General features: G+C 37.4%; 1 protein-coding gene across 1 annotated transcript in view; it reads left to right on the forward strand.

Moving 5' to 3' along the window:
* MMS22L (MMS22 like, DNA repair protein) overlaps nt 1–17,972 on the forward strand; it is an 89,981-nt gene that overhangs the window by 24,917 nt on the left and 47,092 nt on the right. The window contains exons 12-14 of the mRNA XM_039728627.1: nt 4,198–4,317; nt 4,734–4,954; nt 7,376–7,885. Coding sequence (XP_039584561.1) covers nt 4,198–4,317; nt 4,734–4,954; nt 7,376–7,885 — 851 coding nt within the window. The remainder of the gene's footprint in view (nt 1–4,197; nt 4,318–4,733; nt 4,955–7,375; nt 7,886–17,972) is intronic.

Below are 17,972 nucleotides of genomic sequence, written 5' to 3' on the forward strand. Positions count from 1 at the left end.
ATTAAGTCTTCTTGAATGATTTTATAGTATATGACTGAAAATACAAACTATGCATATACATTAAAACTACAAGTGATGACATTGCTTATTGGATGTTTATCATTCACTGAGAGAAAATGGAGAGATTTAGATAAGATACATAGAAACTGAGTAGCTTATTAACCACCTTCCTGTTTGCATCTTCTCTATGGCAGCAACCTGAGGCACACATTTGTAGTTAATGTTCTTTTCTTCAAAACAATCCCATTTTCTTTCATTTATTATTTTGAATAAAAATTACTTTGAAGCAGAGCATACCTGAAATGTGCAGATTTTGATGCTTCTGTTAAAAAAAGTATTGAACTGTAGACAGTTTAGAAAGGCAGCTATTTGGCCAAGTTCAGATGACTTGCATATTGAGTCAGACATGCCACAGTAATATGAAGCAAATGTGTTTTAATTTCCAAAGGCAACCACTGTTGGAATTAAAACAAACTCTCATTTGCCAAAGATGTGGTTGTAACTATTACCAACCATCTAAGGAGCCATCTAGTTTATTTCCTTTTTTTATTTGTTCATTATTTTTTCTTGCATTATGGAGTTAGCTGCCCGAGGGAAGTGCTCCTTGGGGAACATTAATTCCTATATGTGCATGCACGAGTGAATGGAGTACTTTGTTAAAACACACATCCTGTTCCTGCACAGCAGCCTTCTTGATAGTGGCTAGGAAGGAGAATTCTTTTGCCAGTAGACATGTCCATCTCCTCTGTTGATCTGTCAGCTTCAAGTGGCCACTCCTAGCTTTCATCTTATCCTTTTGAATCTCTTAAGTATTTTTCAGTCCAGAATATGTAGTAATGAGATATCAAGAAGTCACAGTGAAATGGAGCGTTGAAAAGTGGGGAAAAAACTGGTAATAGTACTCTTTGAATAAACAGCAGGACAGAATTGATGATACTGCCTCTTAACACTTGGCATGACTTTGTTAGTTAATCCTATCTGAGCCATCCTTTTCAGCATATAGCCTGTTATCTACTAAAGATGCACAGCAATAGTTGTGCAAAATAAATTAAAAGAAATAATTGTGCTGAATTGCCCGTTTGCTAGAGAGGGCAGGAGTTGGTAGTTAAGAACTTCATTGTTAGGTACATGGCAACTTAAAAATTAACCATATTTAGTACTATGTTCATCTGCCTCATAATCTTGTGCTTGTTGCTCCCTAATTTCCCTATATAGCTTGTAGACTACATGCTCAGAAGAATGGCAATTTACACTGAATGGGGCGGAAATGAAGAAGAAATAAGTATGTGTAGTTTTGTGTGTTCAAAAGCACCTGAAAAAGGTGCAAAACATACATTTGTAAGATAAATTGATAATCTCCTACCAATGACTGTAAATGTCTCTTCATGTGAGCTTCAAATTCTGTGCTGTGAAAAGATGATTCAGTTGCAGCCACTGAGGGTAACAGAGCATCATGAAGCAGCAGAAGCTGGAGTTAGCTTTAACATCCTTAGGACAGCTAAGTGTTGGGATACAAAAATGCCTAACTAGTGTTAAATCTGCAGCATTGTGGTAGCTTCAGTAATACTGTTGTGTTAGTGGTCCACATGCAGGCAGTAGAAGAGCCTAAGGCATGGTAATATGCTGGATTTTGGGTGTGATGAGGACCTCTAGAAGATGGTGCTGCATGTCCAGGGGAAGGTGGTTGAGAGGCACCCCAATGCCCTGTTCCCAACAGGAACTCCTTTAGTCAGACTGCTGCTGAGCAAGGAAAAGATGTGAAGGTGCTGTTCATCATATGGGATCAAGAGTGATGGGAACCAAAAGCACCCTGTGAGAAGATAGGAGCAATCATGGATACATGGGCAAGTGTAGTGGGCTTCTGCCTTGGATATATCCTTTCAGCTTCAAACAGTTGACCAACAGCTGAGTTCTTCAGCCACAAATTACTCTCTTTTTAAATTCCAGGCAGATAAGAGTTGAAAATTGCTCATGTGAAAAAACTCTCAGTTCTATCGCAAAAAAGGGCATTTTTGAGGAAACTAGTTATATGAGGTGTTTCCTGCCTTTTCTGTAGTTTGGAATTCTCGTCCAAAAGAAGAAAAAAAGCTGGTTTACAATTCTTTTTGTACTACAAAATGAAAATTGTTGCAGTAGTAGTATTACCATAACTGTATTTGTCTACTAGGCAACATCAAACTGACTAGATTTATGGGTTGTCAGTATAAGAGGAATTTGTGTTTATGAAGTTTTATTGTGAGAATCAAAAGCTTTTTAGTTTGTGAGAACTAATAGCAGTCTGTCTTATTAGACTTCTCATTTTAGAAAATAAATGCTTTGTGGTGTTTCATTTCTGCCTCAATTTTGTTATACTTTCACTGTATTTTTTGTTTAATTCTACCTTAGGAGAGATAGAGAAGTATTTCTTGGGTTTCTAGGAAAACCAATTTTGTTACTACAGTAGGAGGTCATAAGAGAAAAATGTTATGTTTAGATAGTACTATCATTTTGATAGTATCAGGTGTTCCTCCCTTCTGTGATAAATTAAAAGCTGACTACCTCAAGAGTTCTGATAGTATTTCCAGCAGTGCAAGAGACCATTTTAAGCAAAAGAGCAATGAGAGAATCCATTAATCCCAGGGATATTTGAAGTCTGGATATTCTTTTATATTAAATTTGAGATAAAGCCTTCAGTGCTATCTTGGTTTTGGAAACTGTTCTAAAACTATGGTTGGACAGATGAATAATGGTTCAAATTGAAGCTGCTCAACTGCTGTGTTTATTGTTGAATTATTTTAAGTGAATTGTTTGTTGACTTAGATCCTAAACATAACCCTAGATTCAAAATACAACTTCAAGACTAAGCATTCTCTTTCTGGAAATTTTTGAATGGTGTGTGTTTTGGGTTTTTTGTTTCCTTTTTGTTTTTTTTTTTGCAACCTTGTAACTGAGTAGATACCTCTAGAGAAATAGGTATGTTCAGCTGCAGGTTTTTTTGTTTTACATCAAGACTCTTGCTTTTATTCATAAAAAAAACAAGAGCAGCTGTTCTGTCCCTTGTTTTTTGTGCAAGATTGGGGTTTTTTCAAAAGTCTATTGAATTAATAGTTATGTCATATATTTTAAAAATACTTGAATATCACCTTTCATTTGTAGGCATTTTTATTACATTTGAATTACTATTCTGGATATTTTTAATGAGTCTTTACTGGAAAGTTACTTTCCTATTTCATTGGGTTTTGTATCTTGCACATAATGTCTTGAATTTATAATTTTCTATGACAACTGAAAATGTCTTTTCAATTTTCAAGCTGTTTTAGGAATGTACCATTTTAGAAGCCATATGCCCTACATTAATTGTTCATGAGAAGCGAAGGCAGATGTGGTTAGAAGTTCTTGTAGGTGATTGTGTAATTGTTTACAGTGTTGTGATAAAGTGTAGCAAGTCAAGTTTTCCGCATGAATGTATAGCCAGGTAGAGACAAGTTAAGGAGTTAGACTCATTTGTGTGGCATTGAAAACAGGAAAAAAACACTCAAAAGACGTAGTTAGTCATAAGAAGTAGCACTGTGAGTAAATCATAGAATCATGTAATATTTGGAAAGGCCCTTAAAGGTCATCTACTTCCCACACCCCTGCCATGGGCTACAGGTGTTAGACTGACTGACACATGTAAAAGTCTACTCTTAAGACAACTGCACACAGGTTGGTCTATTAAACCACTTTTGCAGGCAATGGAGACAATAAAGCCCTTATGGGAATTATCACCCTAAAGTAGATGCCTAAAATAGGCTGGGTTCAACACATGATTTTAATTCAGAGCATGGAGCTCTTAATATCCTACCTCCCATGAAAGTTCTCTTTTGTTGTTACCAAAATCAGGGTGAGAATAATTCCACTTTCATTATCCTACAGTTACTACTTGAATGCTTCACTGTGTTCAAGTTGTTTGGTATTTCCTGTTTTCTTTCCTATGAACGTTTTCAGAAGTCTTCCAGCCTAAATGATTCTGTGATTCTTGGATGAACCAGCATTGGCTGGTTTGCAGGGTGCAATTGTCAGCTTTTCTGAATCTTCAGGTTCATTGCTTGTATTAGAAGATGCATTTACTCAACAGTATATAATTAAAAATATATTTTATATTAGGAATTACTTTGAATAGTCTGGTAGTACTGGTTTTTTTGTATCCTACAATTAATGTCTTACTTCCTGTTCAAGACTGGTGTGTTGGAGGAACACCTACGAATGCATCTTCAGTGCTGTTTGACTTTGTGTAGTTTCTGGGATTTGAACCTATCTGTTGTCACCATACTCTGGGATTATTACAGCAAGAATCTGGTAAGTAGATGGATATATAAAAATGCTGAATTGCATGTAGACAGTCTTTGATTTTTGCTGATTAATTTTGATTTTCCTGTAGCCCAGCTTGATTGCTATACTTGTGTAAAACTACCTAATCAATGACAGTATCCTTAAATTTGCTGTTTATGTAATGAAATCATATTTAAATTTATTGTGGTCCATTACATTATGAAATTATTGAATATAATATATTTTAGTCCTATTTTTCATAAAGACTACTCAGTTTAAGATCTTGTAAAAATACTTTTCACACTGTTACAATGCATTTTTATTGTTTTAGCCGTGGTAGGAACTTATCCTTTTGTTCCTGTGAAGGAGTGCATCTTACTGCCTTTGTAATATTGGCATTTATTGTTATTTATAATATTTTCTGTTTTCTTTGATTCTTTTAGAACAGCTGCTTTACGGTTCCTTGGCTTGGTCTGAAGGATCTGGCAAATATTAGTAAGACTTCTTTGTCAATGCTTGAGCTGGTGAAACGCTGCTGCTGTGAACAGCAGGTCCCTTCTCTGTACAACTCCAGCAACAGTTACTTCATTTTCCTCAGTATTTTGGCACGGATTATGAAAGAAGAAAACAATGGTGTGCATCCTTGGAAACAAATTAAAGGACGGTATGGATGCTATTTAGTTTGTCTCACTTTGTAACAAGTGTAGTGGGTTAGGGGCCCTTCCAGCCACATGCGAGGCAGAGGACACTCTGCTCATGACAAAGTAAAGGGGGTGAGGGATCCAGGGTGACTCATAATTTGAAGAAAGCAGTTGTTCCCTGAAGTTTCTGTTGCCAGCTGAGGCTGTAACTGGGTCCAAGAATCACCTTGGCATCCATAGATTGGGATGATTTACCTCATCCCACTGGCCAGGAATTTGGTAGACTGGCAACCAGTGCAGTGGTACAACTCAGTTGCCAGACAGATAATGTAATTAAAGCACAGAAATTGTGTTTGAGCTGCGTGCAAGCCATGTGTCGTTCAGGAACATACAGACTGACACTTGCTAAACCTGCATTTTCATTTAAATATTTTCTTTTCAGTGGTTTTCAAAATTTCTCATAATATTTTTGTGAGGATTTTAATATTTCACTTAATCTTGGAACATACTAATTAAGCACAGTGAGTCATGATATAAAAAAAACCATAAAATATATATGCTCTAAATGAAACCCGTGATGTTTTAGATGTGTACTAATCTGTAAGACTTTTCTTACAGTAATAAGATAGCAGTTGTAACGAGTAGTACAGACTTGTTAATTTTTTTTTTTGTTAGATAGAGAAAACAGAAGTAGTTCTGGTTTAGGCTTTTGAGTTTTTAAAGAAGATTTTGTTAAGTATTAATGTAATTAATTAAAACTTTATTAAGCATTCGTAAGATCTTCATGTAGGCAAGTAGTAAACATTAAAAAATTCCCATGGGTATACACACCTTACAAAGTTGTGGTGTTTTTCTTCCAAAAAAGAAGGGTTATCTTGGCTATCAGAAAAGAACCTAATGTACATAGACATTATGCCTAATGTCTATGTATGCTTCAGAAATTTTTATAGTCAATAATGATTTGCTTTATGCCACTGCAACTACATAGAAACAAATATGTTGTTGGAGTCTGTATCAGTGTCTTGCATTTTTTAAAAATTATAATTAGTCAACTCTGTTCTTACTGAAAAAAATTAACACTTACATTTTTGTGCTCTTAGAACTTATTACTTTCCTTAATTTAAGAGGGGGAGTAATAACATACAACTCACAGTGCATCAGTTTGTTGAACCAGTTTTCTTCATTTCTACCTTGAAAAAATCAATTACACAAGCAGCAAAATTTAACAGCCTACAGCTATGATTTTGGGATGAACTCTGTTTTCAGTAGCTAACCAAGCATTAATTGATGCATGAAAAACATAAATGCCTGTCAGTAGTAATTTACTACTAAACAACATTAATTGGATTTGCTGTAATTTTTGGTGGCTAGATTTGATAACCTCAACACCACTTCCAACTATTTTCCAGGTGACAAAATAGGCAAACAACACTTATGGATGTTTAACTACTGTAGATGGAACTTATTTTAAATTAAAGGTGAAGGATGTACCTGAAGTTTCAAACACAAAAATCAAAAAGTTATTCCATTTTCATCTTACTCCTCTGTTGTAGGAATGGTGATTTTAAAATAAAAGTCAACATCCAAGCAAAGGTCCCAGAAAAGATCTCTGTAAGCTCTTTCCTGTTTGGCAACCACTTTAAAGTTTCGAAGTTGCAGTGCTTTGTCACCATCAGCTGTGTATGACTTGAGCATTGTCCTGTTAGCAATGCAGAAAGAGTTTCATAACAGCTTCCTACCTGGAGAGAGGTTTCTCTTCTAAATGCCTCAGTTTCTGTTTTCTTTCAAACCTGTTCATGCCATAGGTGAGCAGTGCAAGTTGATAAAGACTTTGGCAAAGCACTGTGGAGAAAAGGAAATTTCCAGCAATCTCCTTTTACTGCAGTGATGGTTTGGTAGGTGAGACTTTGATCACTGCATCTGCAGCACTATAACATAATAGCAGAAACCAGTGGCTGATTTCCAGGTGGAAATGAAGAAGTTCCCAGGGAAGAAGTTGGTGTACAGGAACGGTTTGCTGCTGCAAAGAGATGCCACTTGACAGCTCCCTTTCCTAGGGGTCCTCATGGCCTAAACTTGACTGATTTGAAGGCACATGTGGAGGACATCCATCACAGACAGAGTAGAGAGTTTGCTCATAACATTGTGCTCAGCTTGGTACTAGAGGTTAGATAACAGGGAAGGGTTAGGCTGCACCTCCAGTTGGAAACAGTGTGTGCTTCAAATCAAAAGCAGAAACTGAAAGAGCGTGTTTGTTCCAGTTGCCATAAGAGTAACGAGAAAAAACAGTGTTTAAAATTTAAGGGTTACTGGAAGTGGATAACCATAAACTAAAAGCATGAAAATATATTTTTAGTCACTCAGAAAGATAGAAAATTGCATACTTTTAGAAACTTTCTCTTTCCTGGTTTGTTTTTTTTTGTTTTGTTTGTTTGTTTTTGTAGAATTTATTCCAAGTTCCATCGAAAAAGAATGCAGGAGCTGACGGAAGTGGGGCTGCAGAACTTTTTTAGCCTGTTCCTCGTGCTGGCAGTTATTGTGGAGACAGAAGACATAGTGAGTCGGGTGTTGGATCTGCTGGATTTCCTGACTCCGTCCTCCATTACCACAGCTCGGAGAGCTCTTATCTGGAGAGGTCATTTTGCTTTCCTTTTAATTTATGTTGAGAAGAATATGGACATTAGTGCCCTGGCCGAGAAAATCGCAAATGCTTTCCGTGAGAAGGCAAAGGAGTTTTTAGTAACCAAAAATGACTACACACAGAGACAAAATCTCTGGACTCTACTATCAACCTACATTGATGGTGTCCAGGAAGTGTTTGAGACCAGCTGCTACTTGAGCCTTTCTGAGGAAAAGTTGCTAAATGATGGCTTTACTATGCTGCTGCCTGCATGTCGAGGAGCTGAGCTGAGCATGGTCCTGAATTTTCTTCAGGTTGTTCTAGCCAGACTTCGGTAAGTTATTTAGTTAAATTGTGGATTTAAACTAACATTTTGTTTTTAGAGTTAAACTGTAGTTCCTATTAATTTTTTTACCAGAATTGAGTAAATGGAAAGAGAAATCTCTGAAGGGCTATGAATGATATGTTAAATTTCAAAATCCACCAATACTTTAGTGCATATAGAATCTTTGAAATGTTTCCTTGCTGTTTCAGGAGATTAGGTTTGACATCATGATGTTTTGTAATTAATCAGCGTGTCTTAGTAAGTCATCCAGTTGCTTCTATTTCAGACAATATAATCTTTTCTGTGGTACAGGAAATTTGGATATTATTGTCTGTGTTAATTAATTGGGGGGGTGTTGTTCTTTTGTTTTTGTTTCTTCATTGAATATATTCATTTTGCCAACTTCTCATTCTCTTTTTTTTTTCTCTTTTACCAAGGTTGCATTCAAATACTACAGTTAGGGAGATTTAAATACTTGTCTGGGGTTCGATAGGAAAGAAGGAAATCATATCTTACCACTTTCAAGCAGTTTTTGCTTTGATGTACTAGTTCATTTTTCAACAGCCACAGTGCCCTTCAATAAGCATATTTTTTTGCCTACTGATGCCTTTGAGAAGCAGTCCTCCAGTTTGAAGCCCAAACTGCTTTTTTTTTCATAAGATATTAAGAGGTATCTATTGATCTGCCATTACTTCAAATGTGCAAGACTGAAATATGTGTAAAGAGCTGTGGAAGAGTGCATAATAGGAATACTGAGGCCCATATGCAAGATCTCTCTTTAACTAGGTTCTTTGTTATTGTCTAGTAGTTTGACTGCAGCTGTCAATAGCTTATAGATCCAAAGACAACTGTTTTTCAGGCAGTCTTTTGAAAAAAGATGAAGCACAAAACTAAGTTTAGTTGATTTATTATTTATTATTTCAGTGCAACTGAATGTATTTCCTGGAATAAATTGGAGACTTCAAAAATACTTTGACATTTTCTCTATTAGCTAATACACAGCATTTGTTGTGTTGTTTTTAAAGATGAAATAGGGAGAAATTTTAGACTGGTGAAAAAATTGCCTATTTTATAACTTGGTATTATTTTTAAGCTTTCCAGGACTGGGGCTTATGTGGCCCTCTTGTAACACAGAGAAGAGGGCATGGAAGTTCAATCTAGACTTCTCAGGTCATCACAGACAAGGTACAGGACAGTATTAGTAGCTTTTTTTACAAAAAGTAATTATTCTGAAATTTGTGAATTACCAATATGCTCAAATAGTAAGTGGTAGGAGATAGATTTTTAGCCTTGCTTTTAACAGTTATTTCAGTTTCTGTCTTTATACATTTGGTTACTGTTACCACCCAGTTTATCCTATCTTCAGAGGAACCAAATTCCTCAACACTTATGAAACACTTTGATCTTTGAGTTGTATGGAACAGGAAAATGTTAGTGATTCTCCTGCTTTGACAGACTTACTGAAAACAGTCAGTCCTCTGTTGCTATGCAAATAAAACAACACTAAAACATTTTTTTTTGGTTCAGAAGATATGGATGACTTTGTGCTAATCAGATGCTAGAATGTTACTGAATTGACCAGACATTATGCCGGGTCTGTTGTCGAACTCAGAAAAGGATGAAATGCTTGTTTTTAAAATCCAGGCTGATATAAGATAGTAAGCCTTTCATAAATATAATTTTTCTGTACACTGCACTCTTAATAATTTTATAACTGTATGACAGGGAATTTACAGGTAGGAAGGAAGTGAGATCACTGATTAAAGAGACAAGCAGCTCCCTCTAGGCTGTTAGGAAATAATAACTTCATATGTTACTTTCTGTTAACCCCAGATGATGGCTCACAGGAGCATTCTTTATTGCTGATTAAGTAGCATTATGAAAATACTGACTTGGTTGTGTTAACTAAGTGCCTCAATATTTAAAGCTTAAAATGTCAAATAGTTTTAGCAGTCCCCTTTAACATATCTTGTTGGATTGCTGGAATCTCATTCCAGGTTTCCCAGTTGTTTTTATTTGAGGATATTGTAAAAATTCTAGTCTTTCATTGTCAGAGTGAGGTGTAGCCAAAAGCTCTTCTTTAATTACAGCTATTCATGCTGCTGTGGTTAAGGGTCTGTCAGCATTTCCATTATAAACCTTTATTTTCAAGGGTTTGTAACATAGCAGTGAAATCTTGCTCTGGGCTAAAACTTGGCATACAAGGATTTGAAAGTGCACTTGTTCTCTTTCTTTGTTTTTTTCTTAAAAAGCATCTGAAAAGAGACCCCCACTTTCACTATTTTTACACCACAATGTTTTAAAATAACCCTTTCCAGCTTTTTCTTGTCTTCTAGAAAAGTATTGGTAGCTTTTGATTGTTATATTTACCTATGGTTAGACTCTTTTAAATAAGATTTCTTAAACCAATTTTTTTATTGATTGTTACCATTTTGATTATTTTGGGATCTATATATTTAAATAGAACTATGTCTTGGCAGGAGAATTCATTTTTATCAGTTTTTGATACATGGTGAGTGGGTAATTGGAATCAAATGCTACTTGCTGGCACTTGCAAGTATTTGATCTTCATAGTAAGATTCACAGTGAAGTGTAAGATTGTGTTTTAATACAGTCTCCTTTTAAGAAGCATGTAAAAAAACCAGTAAATAATCAAGAAACTCCCCTAAATCAAATTTTGAAGTGCTTCCTTCCTATGTTTGCTTATTCTGGTTCTAGTTCAGACATAAGTTTTTTCCTTTTTTTCCCTGTTTTTAAACAATGGTTTAAAATTCTTATTGTTTTGGTTTTATTTTCTTTTTTTTTTACTGAAAGGTAAATGCGGGATGTTTGCCCATGTGTGCTTTCATTTGTTTCAAATCTCTAGCACTATCTGTCATCTAAGTGCCTTGTGGCACGAAAAGAAGCCCTAGGTTAATAAAAATACAGGCATTAAATAGATTTGACAGAACTTGCTGCAGAAGTGGATACAAGGCTCAGAGAAATTGGCTGTAGGAGCTGGCACTGCAATATGTTATACTTAAAAGAAGTGTTTGAAACATGGTAAAATGTCTTGTATTGTAATGGGGTATTGCTTTGACATGAGCTTTCTCTTATTATTGTCATCCTGGCATTTGGGTTTTGTTGAGTGTTAGCACAGAGTTACAGGACTATAAAATGTGAGTAGATACCCTGCCGTGCTCCAAAGATCTTTGCCTGGTTTCATGGAAACTTGGTACTGCTTCCTGTAGGAGAAATGAGAAGTACCACTAACCTAACACCATAATAAGTGGTAATTTTACTTTGAAAACCGTTTTTATGCATTGGTGCCCATTTATACTTTTTTGCTAATTTTTTAAAATTTCAATGTGTAAATTTTATAAGCTCTTACAGCAATATTGATGAAGTAAACTGTCTCCAGTAGAAAGTTACATTAATAAATGGGCCATGGGTAACAGGAGAACTGAATGTTTCTATCTGTTTGAGTGTGTTTAGCCTTGAGGTTGTGAGAGAAACCACAATAGGAATGGATTATCCAGTATATCTTTGCTATGGAAATGTACAGTCATTTGTAATTTTTTTTGAGTTATACTTGCCATCAAAACAGCCTGTGGGAAGCTTTTTCGAGACCAACAGAAGCATCTCTTCCCCCCCTCTGTCACTGTGTAAGTCAGTAGATAAGCTCAGGAGGAGAATAGAAAGGTCCACCCTCCTTCTTTTCTTCCCCCTCAGGGGTTATAGTGTTAGTCTTTGTAAAAGCTTTTTTCTGATGTTGAGCTTCTGAAAACTGTATTCAGAAGAGTTTGGAAGATCGTGAGTCTTTGCTTACCCATCCCATCCTGTGAGGATATTTAGAGCTACCAGCTGCGATGTCCTGATAAGCACGGAAGGCAACTCTGTGACTAAGCCGCTGAACTGAGAGTCAGAAGATGTTAGTTGAGCTCTAAGATCTCCCAGGCTTAATGAATGACCACTAAAAGTTGCTGTGAACTTTGTTCACCTGTGTGAAAAAAAGGAAATAAATCCTTCCTTTTTTTACTTTGCAACAAATAGGATATGCTTGGGGAGCAAGCTTGCCTTCCTATGCTTGACCTGTCTTTTAAAGTATTTTTGCTGGTGTTTTTGAAGTTCAGGTAATCCATTAACAAAACTGGTGTTTAAAGGAGTGTAATGAAAATCTAGTCTCTAAGTGCTCTAATGAGAAGCAAACACAGATTAAGAATATAGCAGCATTTTGAGGTTTCCTGTGTCTAAATCTGTAAAAATAATCTGTTACCACCTTCTGAGCCAATAGTGTGTGATTTTAGCTACAGTTGTTGCCTTAGGGTGTGGCTCTGGTAATTAACACTGAATTTTCTGTTCTTCTTATTTTGTGGGATTTGAGGTATTTTTTCAGGTTTTTATTGGAGACTAAAATAATGTTTTACAAATCTGTCCCTTGTATTCTGACCTTCAAAGTTGACTAGCTAAAACTAATGTATGTTTTGATTGTTTCTCCTCTGCTCTGAGAGTATTACTGTGTAAAGAAATGAAATGAAGCAGCAGCATGCACTGGAAATGTGTCCCTAAATACTTTGCATATAGAAAGTTCCTGTATATGTCTGTCACTGGTTGGTTTAGGTTTGCAAGAATTTTCACTTCCCCTTCTCAGTGCCCATTTTCTTGAATCATTAGGTAGACATATGAAAGTTAAACAATTAATTAACTTTAATTTCACATTGAAATTTAGGATGTAATAGAAAGCATCTGCCTTAGAGGGCAGCAAGGCTGGAAGGCATGTCCTGTGAGGAGTGGCTGAGGTTTTAAGGCTTGTCTGGTTTTGAAAAAAGGAGGCTGAGGCATTGCTCTCTACAGATTCCTGAGAAGGGGAAGTGGAGAGGGAGGTGCTGAGCTCTTCTTCCAGGGCTCCAATAATAGGACATGTGGCAGTGCTTCAAACCTGCACCAGGAGAGGACTTAGGCTGGACATCAGGAAGCATTTCTGTACTGAGAGAATGATCAGGCACTGGAACAAACTTTCTAGAGAACTGGTTGTTACCCCAAGCGTGTCAGTGTTTAGGAGGCAATTGGACAACACACTTACTAATTTGCTTTAACTCTTGGTCAGCTCTGTACTACTTAGGCAGCTGGACTAGATGGTCATTTTATATCCCTTGTATTATAATAGAATGTTATAATAGAATATTCTATTCCACTATTCTATTCTAGAATCACTTTAAGTCAAATTGAAACATTAAAATCTATCAAGTAACCTTCTAATTGCTGATACCCAGAAAAAGTCAGTCTTGGTAGACACCCAAAGCTAAAGAAATTCACTCAAGTCTAGTACTTAGACATGAATCATGAAGATACACAGTTCAATCCCCTGTGCTACAGATGGAAACACTTTTTTGTTCCATTGTATCCATTTTATCTTCCAAAAATTAATCCACATAAGCTTTCTGTAGCCTACCTGACAACAGTACAAGGCTTCTGTTGTGAAAGAGTAAATCCATGAAAAAAAAGAGTAAAACCATATCCAGGTGTACTGAGAACCTGCTGCTTGGGACCCTGCAGTTGTTTAGAGAAATATGTGCTCCCTGAAGGACATAAAGCACAGATTTGTTTTCTGATGGAAGTGTCTCACTTCTGAAACTATTTTCCCTAAATTAACTTTCATCTTGGTTTTCCTTTTATTCTTCACATGAGGTGTGAAAATGGCTTTTCATATGGAGTGGGTTTTTTTTTGTTGTGGATGTTAAACAAAAGAAATATTTTTGCCAATAAAATCATTATATGCAACTAGCCTTCTAATCTCTTAATTTTGATTGTTTCTTCGTTACCTTACAAGATCTATATTTCTTCTCTCTTTAGGATATCTCATGTCAGATTTAAGGCTTATTTAAAATGAACAGAAAGCTGAAGCAATTTTCTTTATTCCATTTCAGTCTCCTAAGGCCTATTTCCCCCTGGTGAGCTCATAGCAACAGGGGGGTTTAAGGGAATTCAGCTTTCTGCAAATTAATGTCTCACATCATGAAAATTCAGGACCTTTTTTTTTTCCTGTGTCTTGAAAAAGTAATACAGTGAGTGCGAGTATTATTTCTTGCCAGCGGGTGGAAGATGAATGATTTTGTCACAGTTTTACTGCTTGATGAGCAGTGTCCTGAGGGTCAGGCTTAAGTCTGTGTCACTATGCTGCTCATTACTCTTGAGCTAAATAAGGGCTGATTGGATCTAAATTGCCTAGCACATGGGCCGCAGATGAGCTCAGTGAGTAGGGGATGACCTGCTATTCAGGCTGGGAGTAACCCCGGTGTGCAAATGCTGCATTAGAACACCGTGGGAGAATGAGAGGCTACCGACCGCTGCCAGCAAAAGAAATCGAAATGTAAAAACTCTTTGATGCTGCAATGTTAGAATTTGAAATGTAGGAAGTGACAGGTTGATGGTACTTATCAGCTTTGGCTGGATTAGAGAACAGTGTCATCTTGCTTATATAATGACAGAAGAATGAAGCCCGCTCCCAAGTACTTTGCGGCGCGGAGGCGCTGCTGGCAGAGCCAATGCTGCCTCCTACTGACAGCCTGCGGAGCCCGGAGCGGCCACGGGCGCTGGCTCCGGCCCGGGGCCCTGCCTGCCCGGCCGCGCCCGGCCTTTCTGGGCTCTCAGCGGAGAATCAGAAACCTGACTGATTAAATAGCAAGCGCACATTTTGGGACAGCGGCAAGCCCCTGTCTTGGATGTGTCAAGAATGTTTAGACGAGTCAATTATGTGCACTGAACCAGACACTTCTGGCTCTGCTTCACCCAGAATATTTCCCTTTGTGCTCTTCTCTCCATTGCTCGCCCCTGAGATGGGAGTTGATCTCTCTGGAGAGGAGAATTAATTTGTGCCTATGTGTTTTAAAGAAAGTTGACCTTTAAAGTGGAGGGAAAAATCTGAACCAACTCCAAGGAGAATCCTTATGCTAACCAAACAGATAAACGTACTTGTCTTAATGGAGGAAAATGAAAGGGAAAGCACCTGCTGGGTGCTGGACAGGACAACATAGATTGAAGCACTTTGTGCTGTTCTGAAAGATTCAGTTCAGTGGTTCAGTAGAATAAGCTTTTGGGTTTTGTTCCCCCTACCCTCATTCATACTTTGGTAACTGGGTAAAGCAGGGAAAGCACCTGCTGGGTGCTGGACAAGACAACATAGATTGAAGCACTTTGTGCTGTTCTGAAAGATTCAGTTCAGTGGTTCAGTAGAATAAGCTTTTGGGTTTTGTTCCCCCTACCCTCATTCATACTTGGGCAACTGGGTAATAGCTACAGTGACAAGAAATAGCCACTTGTTTTTTTTCCAAATTTGTTTCAGATTCTGTTACTGACAGCTGTAACCTACCAGCATCAACTCTTGCTACCAACTTCTGAGGCTGACTAAACAGCAAAAACAATTTGGTGTGTTTTCTTGAAGGCAATGACCAAGTGAAGAAAGGGGATGAATCTCAATACGTTGTGTTTTCTGTTTACTCTTTAGTGTTTTTCTGGGTATGTGCTGTTTGATTCTTCATCCCCTAGGATGCTTTTGCTTATGATTGAATTTTTTCTTGGACATAAACAACTTCTAGTGTACTCATTCCTGGGTATCCTAAGCAAAAAAAAAAAAAAAAAAATAAAAAGGGCAGAAAAAAAGAAAACAGCCTTAAAAGTACAAACAATTTTTCTGTAAAATTGTGTGACTCTATGGGAATGAGAGAATTTTCCACAAAAATCATCAGTAGTGCAATGCTTCAGTGTTACTTGTGTGATCTTAGTATTATCAGTGTTTAATGGCATTTGTTCAGATCACTGAAAATGAAGAACTGTTTAGTGGAAGGAGTTATACTAGATGAAAAAAAATCAAGGTTTGAATTTGTATGTAGCCAGAAATTAGAGGGTATTTCCCTGTGTTCAAATGGAAAACAAAGCCAGAATTTAAAATTACTTTGAAATAAATTACTATCAACAAGAGGAAATAGTGAAGGCCAAGTACTGAAATTAGGAAGAACACTTGGAAATAGAACATGGAATGCTTGACTTGCAGCCGTATTGTCAAAGTACCGGGAGGTGAGAGAAACGGGATCTCCACATCTGGGCTTGGTTGAAGTGAGCTTGGTAAAAGCTGCTCTTACCCCATTTCTGCCTTTGCTTGTAGAGCTGCCATTGCTCTTACCCCATTTCTGCCTTTGCTTGTAGACTTTGCTGCCTGCCTGCTCAGCACAGATTCCTGCAAGGTCCAGTGTTGTCCCTGCACCAGCACAGTTGCACCCAGCACAGTGCAAGGGGAAAAGCTGGAATTGTTTTTGAATTGAAATTGTGAAGTGGATTCCCTTGTATCTTGCAAGGAGTGTACCTGGTACTTATGCTTTCACCTCTGTTTACAGCATCTTTATTTATGTGAGTTTCTAAGACCATAGTATCTGCAAGAAAGTCTGAAATTTGACTGATATCTATTGGCTAACTAACTTTTAACAGTGACTTTTTTATGCACACAGACTGTGTGATATTACAAAGCAGAACCTAATGTGACTTCAGGGAAAAAAAAAAAACAACAAACCCTAAATATTGTTGTGAAATGTGGTAATAAAACTCCTGCAGGTGAGAAGAGCAGCTTATTCTGTCTTTAGCTGCATTGTTCTGTATGCAGTTCTGGATATGTCATTTTACAAAATATTTATGTATAAATTGAAAATCAGAGAGAGTCACAGAAATTAATGACTAGAGTAGGCAGTTTGTATAAGTTTGGAAGTGATTTCAGCTAGGAAGAATTGAGGGGAGACATGCTTGAACTTAGCCAGTATGTAAAAGAATGTTACAGGTTTTCTGCTGTTCTTCTTGCTACTGAAAACAGGATTGGTTAATTTTGGACAGAAGTTTAAAGTGGTTATTTAGGGTAGGCTGCAAATGTAGCACTTTTGCAGACTTCAAGAGAGTCTTGTGGAACCAAACTTAATTATTTTATTTTTTTAGGTATTTTTAAAATTTCCCTGTTCAGTTGAGGGAGAAAAATTGAACCTGTTTAGTGCTACTGTAGCCTACTTGTTCTTGGAATTTCTGAGGTGGGAGTGTAAAGATGGCTGCTACTGTATGCACTGGACAGTGGCCCTGCTGAAAAGGGTGATGAGTGTTTGAGTCTTGAAATCTGTCTAGAAAATCACTTCACAGATGCTTTTTTAGGCATTGATACAGGGCATGTAGATGTGCATTGCCATGTTTTATTTGGCTTGGAGCAAGTCCAAGTGTCATTAATTGCCAGTGGCTAAATGCTCCAGCTTTCTTTACAGTGGCACTAAAACAGGGACAGTGAAAATGTGTTTAATGGGAAATGAGCCCAAAATAGTAGGCCACCATATATATCCTCCCTAAAAACAAACTGGAAAGAAGAAGGCATGCTCTGAAACAAGTTCATTGTGCATCATCTCAGGATCTTGTGGGGACCTCTTCCTAACATTTTTTTTTTTTGGAAGGAGCAGGTAGAGAAAGGTAAAATCAATTTGTGGTTTACATAGTTGTCTGATAAGCTGAAGATGCTGTCTGTTCACTCTTTCATAACCAGAAGGCCCTGTTTATCTCTAATTGGGGTTAATTAAAGCCTGAGGGCAATACTGACACCCTGCCAATGACTGTAAGGTACAGACGTAATCGAGGCTGCAGCCCCTCACTGTAGGGAAGGGGGAGGTAAGCATGGGTTTGTCACAGGCTCTGATAATGCACATGATAATGCTTCTGAAAATCCAGGCGTGAACTTATTTTTGGTCAGATAGTTCTGTTCATTCATTAATTTTTGGCTGTTATCAAAGAGTTGTATGAAGTGTCTGGTATAATGTGCATGCTTGCAAATCTGTGTTAAGAGGCAGAAAGCTCCTGGCCCTCTCTGTGGTAATGCAGGGGCTGCACAGGCAGCTACAGCAGCCATTACAGCAGCACACAGCAGGAGCATCCTGCTGCCAGGGATGTGTCAACCTTCACTGAGGGGCAGGAGAAGGGAAGAACAGGCAAGTACAGATGTGCTTGCCAGGACAATGAGGTTTCCTTCTACCACTTTTTGCTATCTTGTTTTCCTTACAAAAGTCAACCCTGAGAGTAAACAGAGTATTTTTGTTGATATTCT

This window comes from Passer montanus, unplaced genomic scaffold, assembly GCF_014805655.1.
Source record: "Passer montanus isolate IOZ18808 unplaced genomic scaffold, ASM1480565v1 scaffold11, whole genome shotgun sequence".
NCBI lineage: Eukaryota > Metazoa > Chordata > Aves > Passeriformes > Passeridae > Passer > Passer montanus.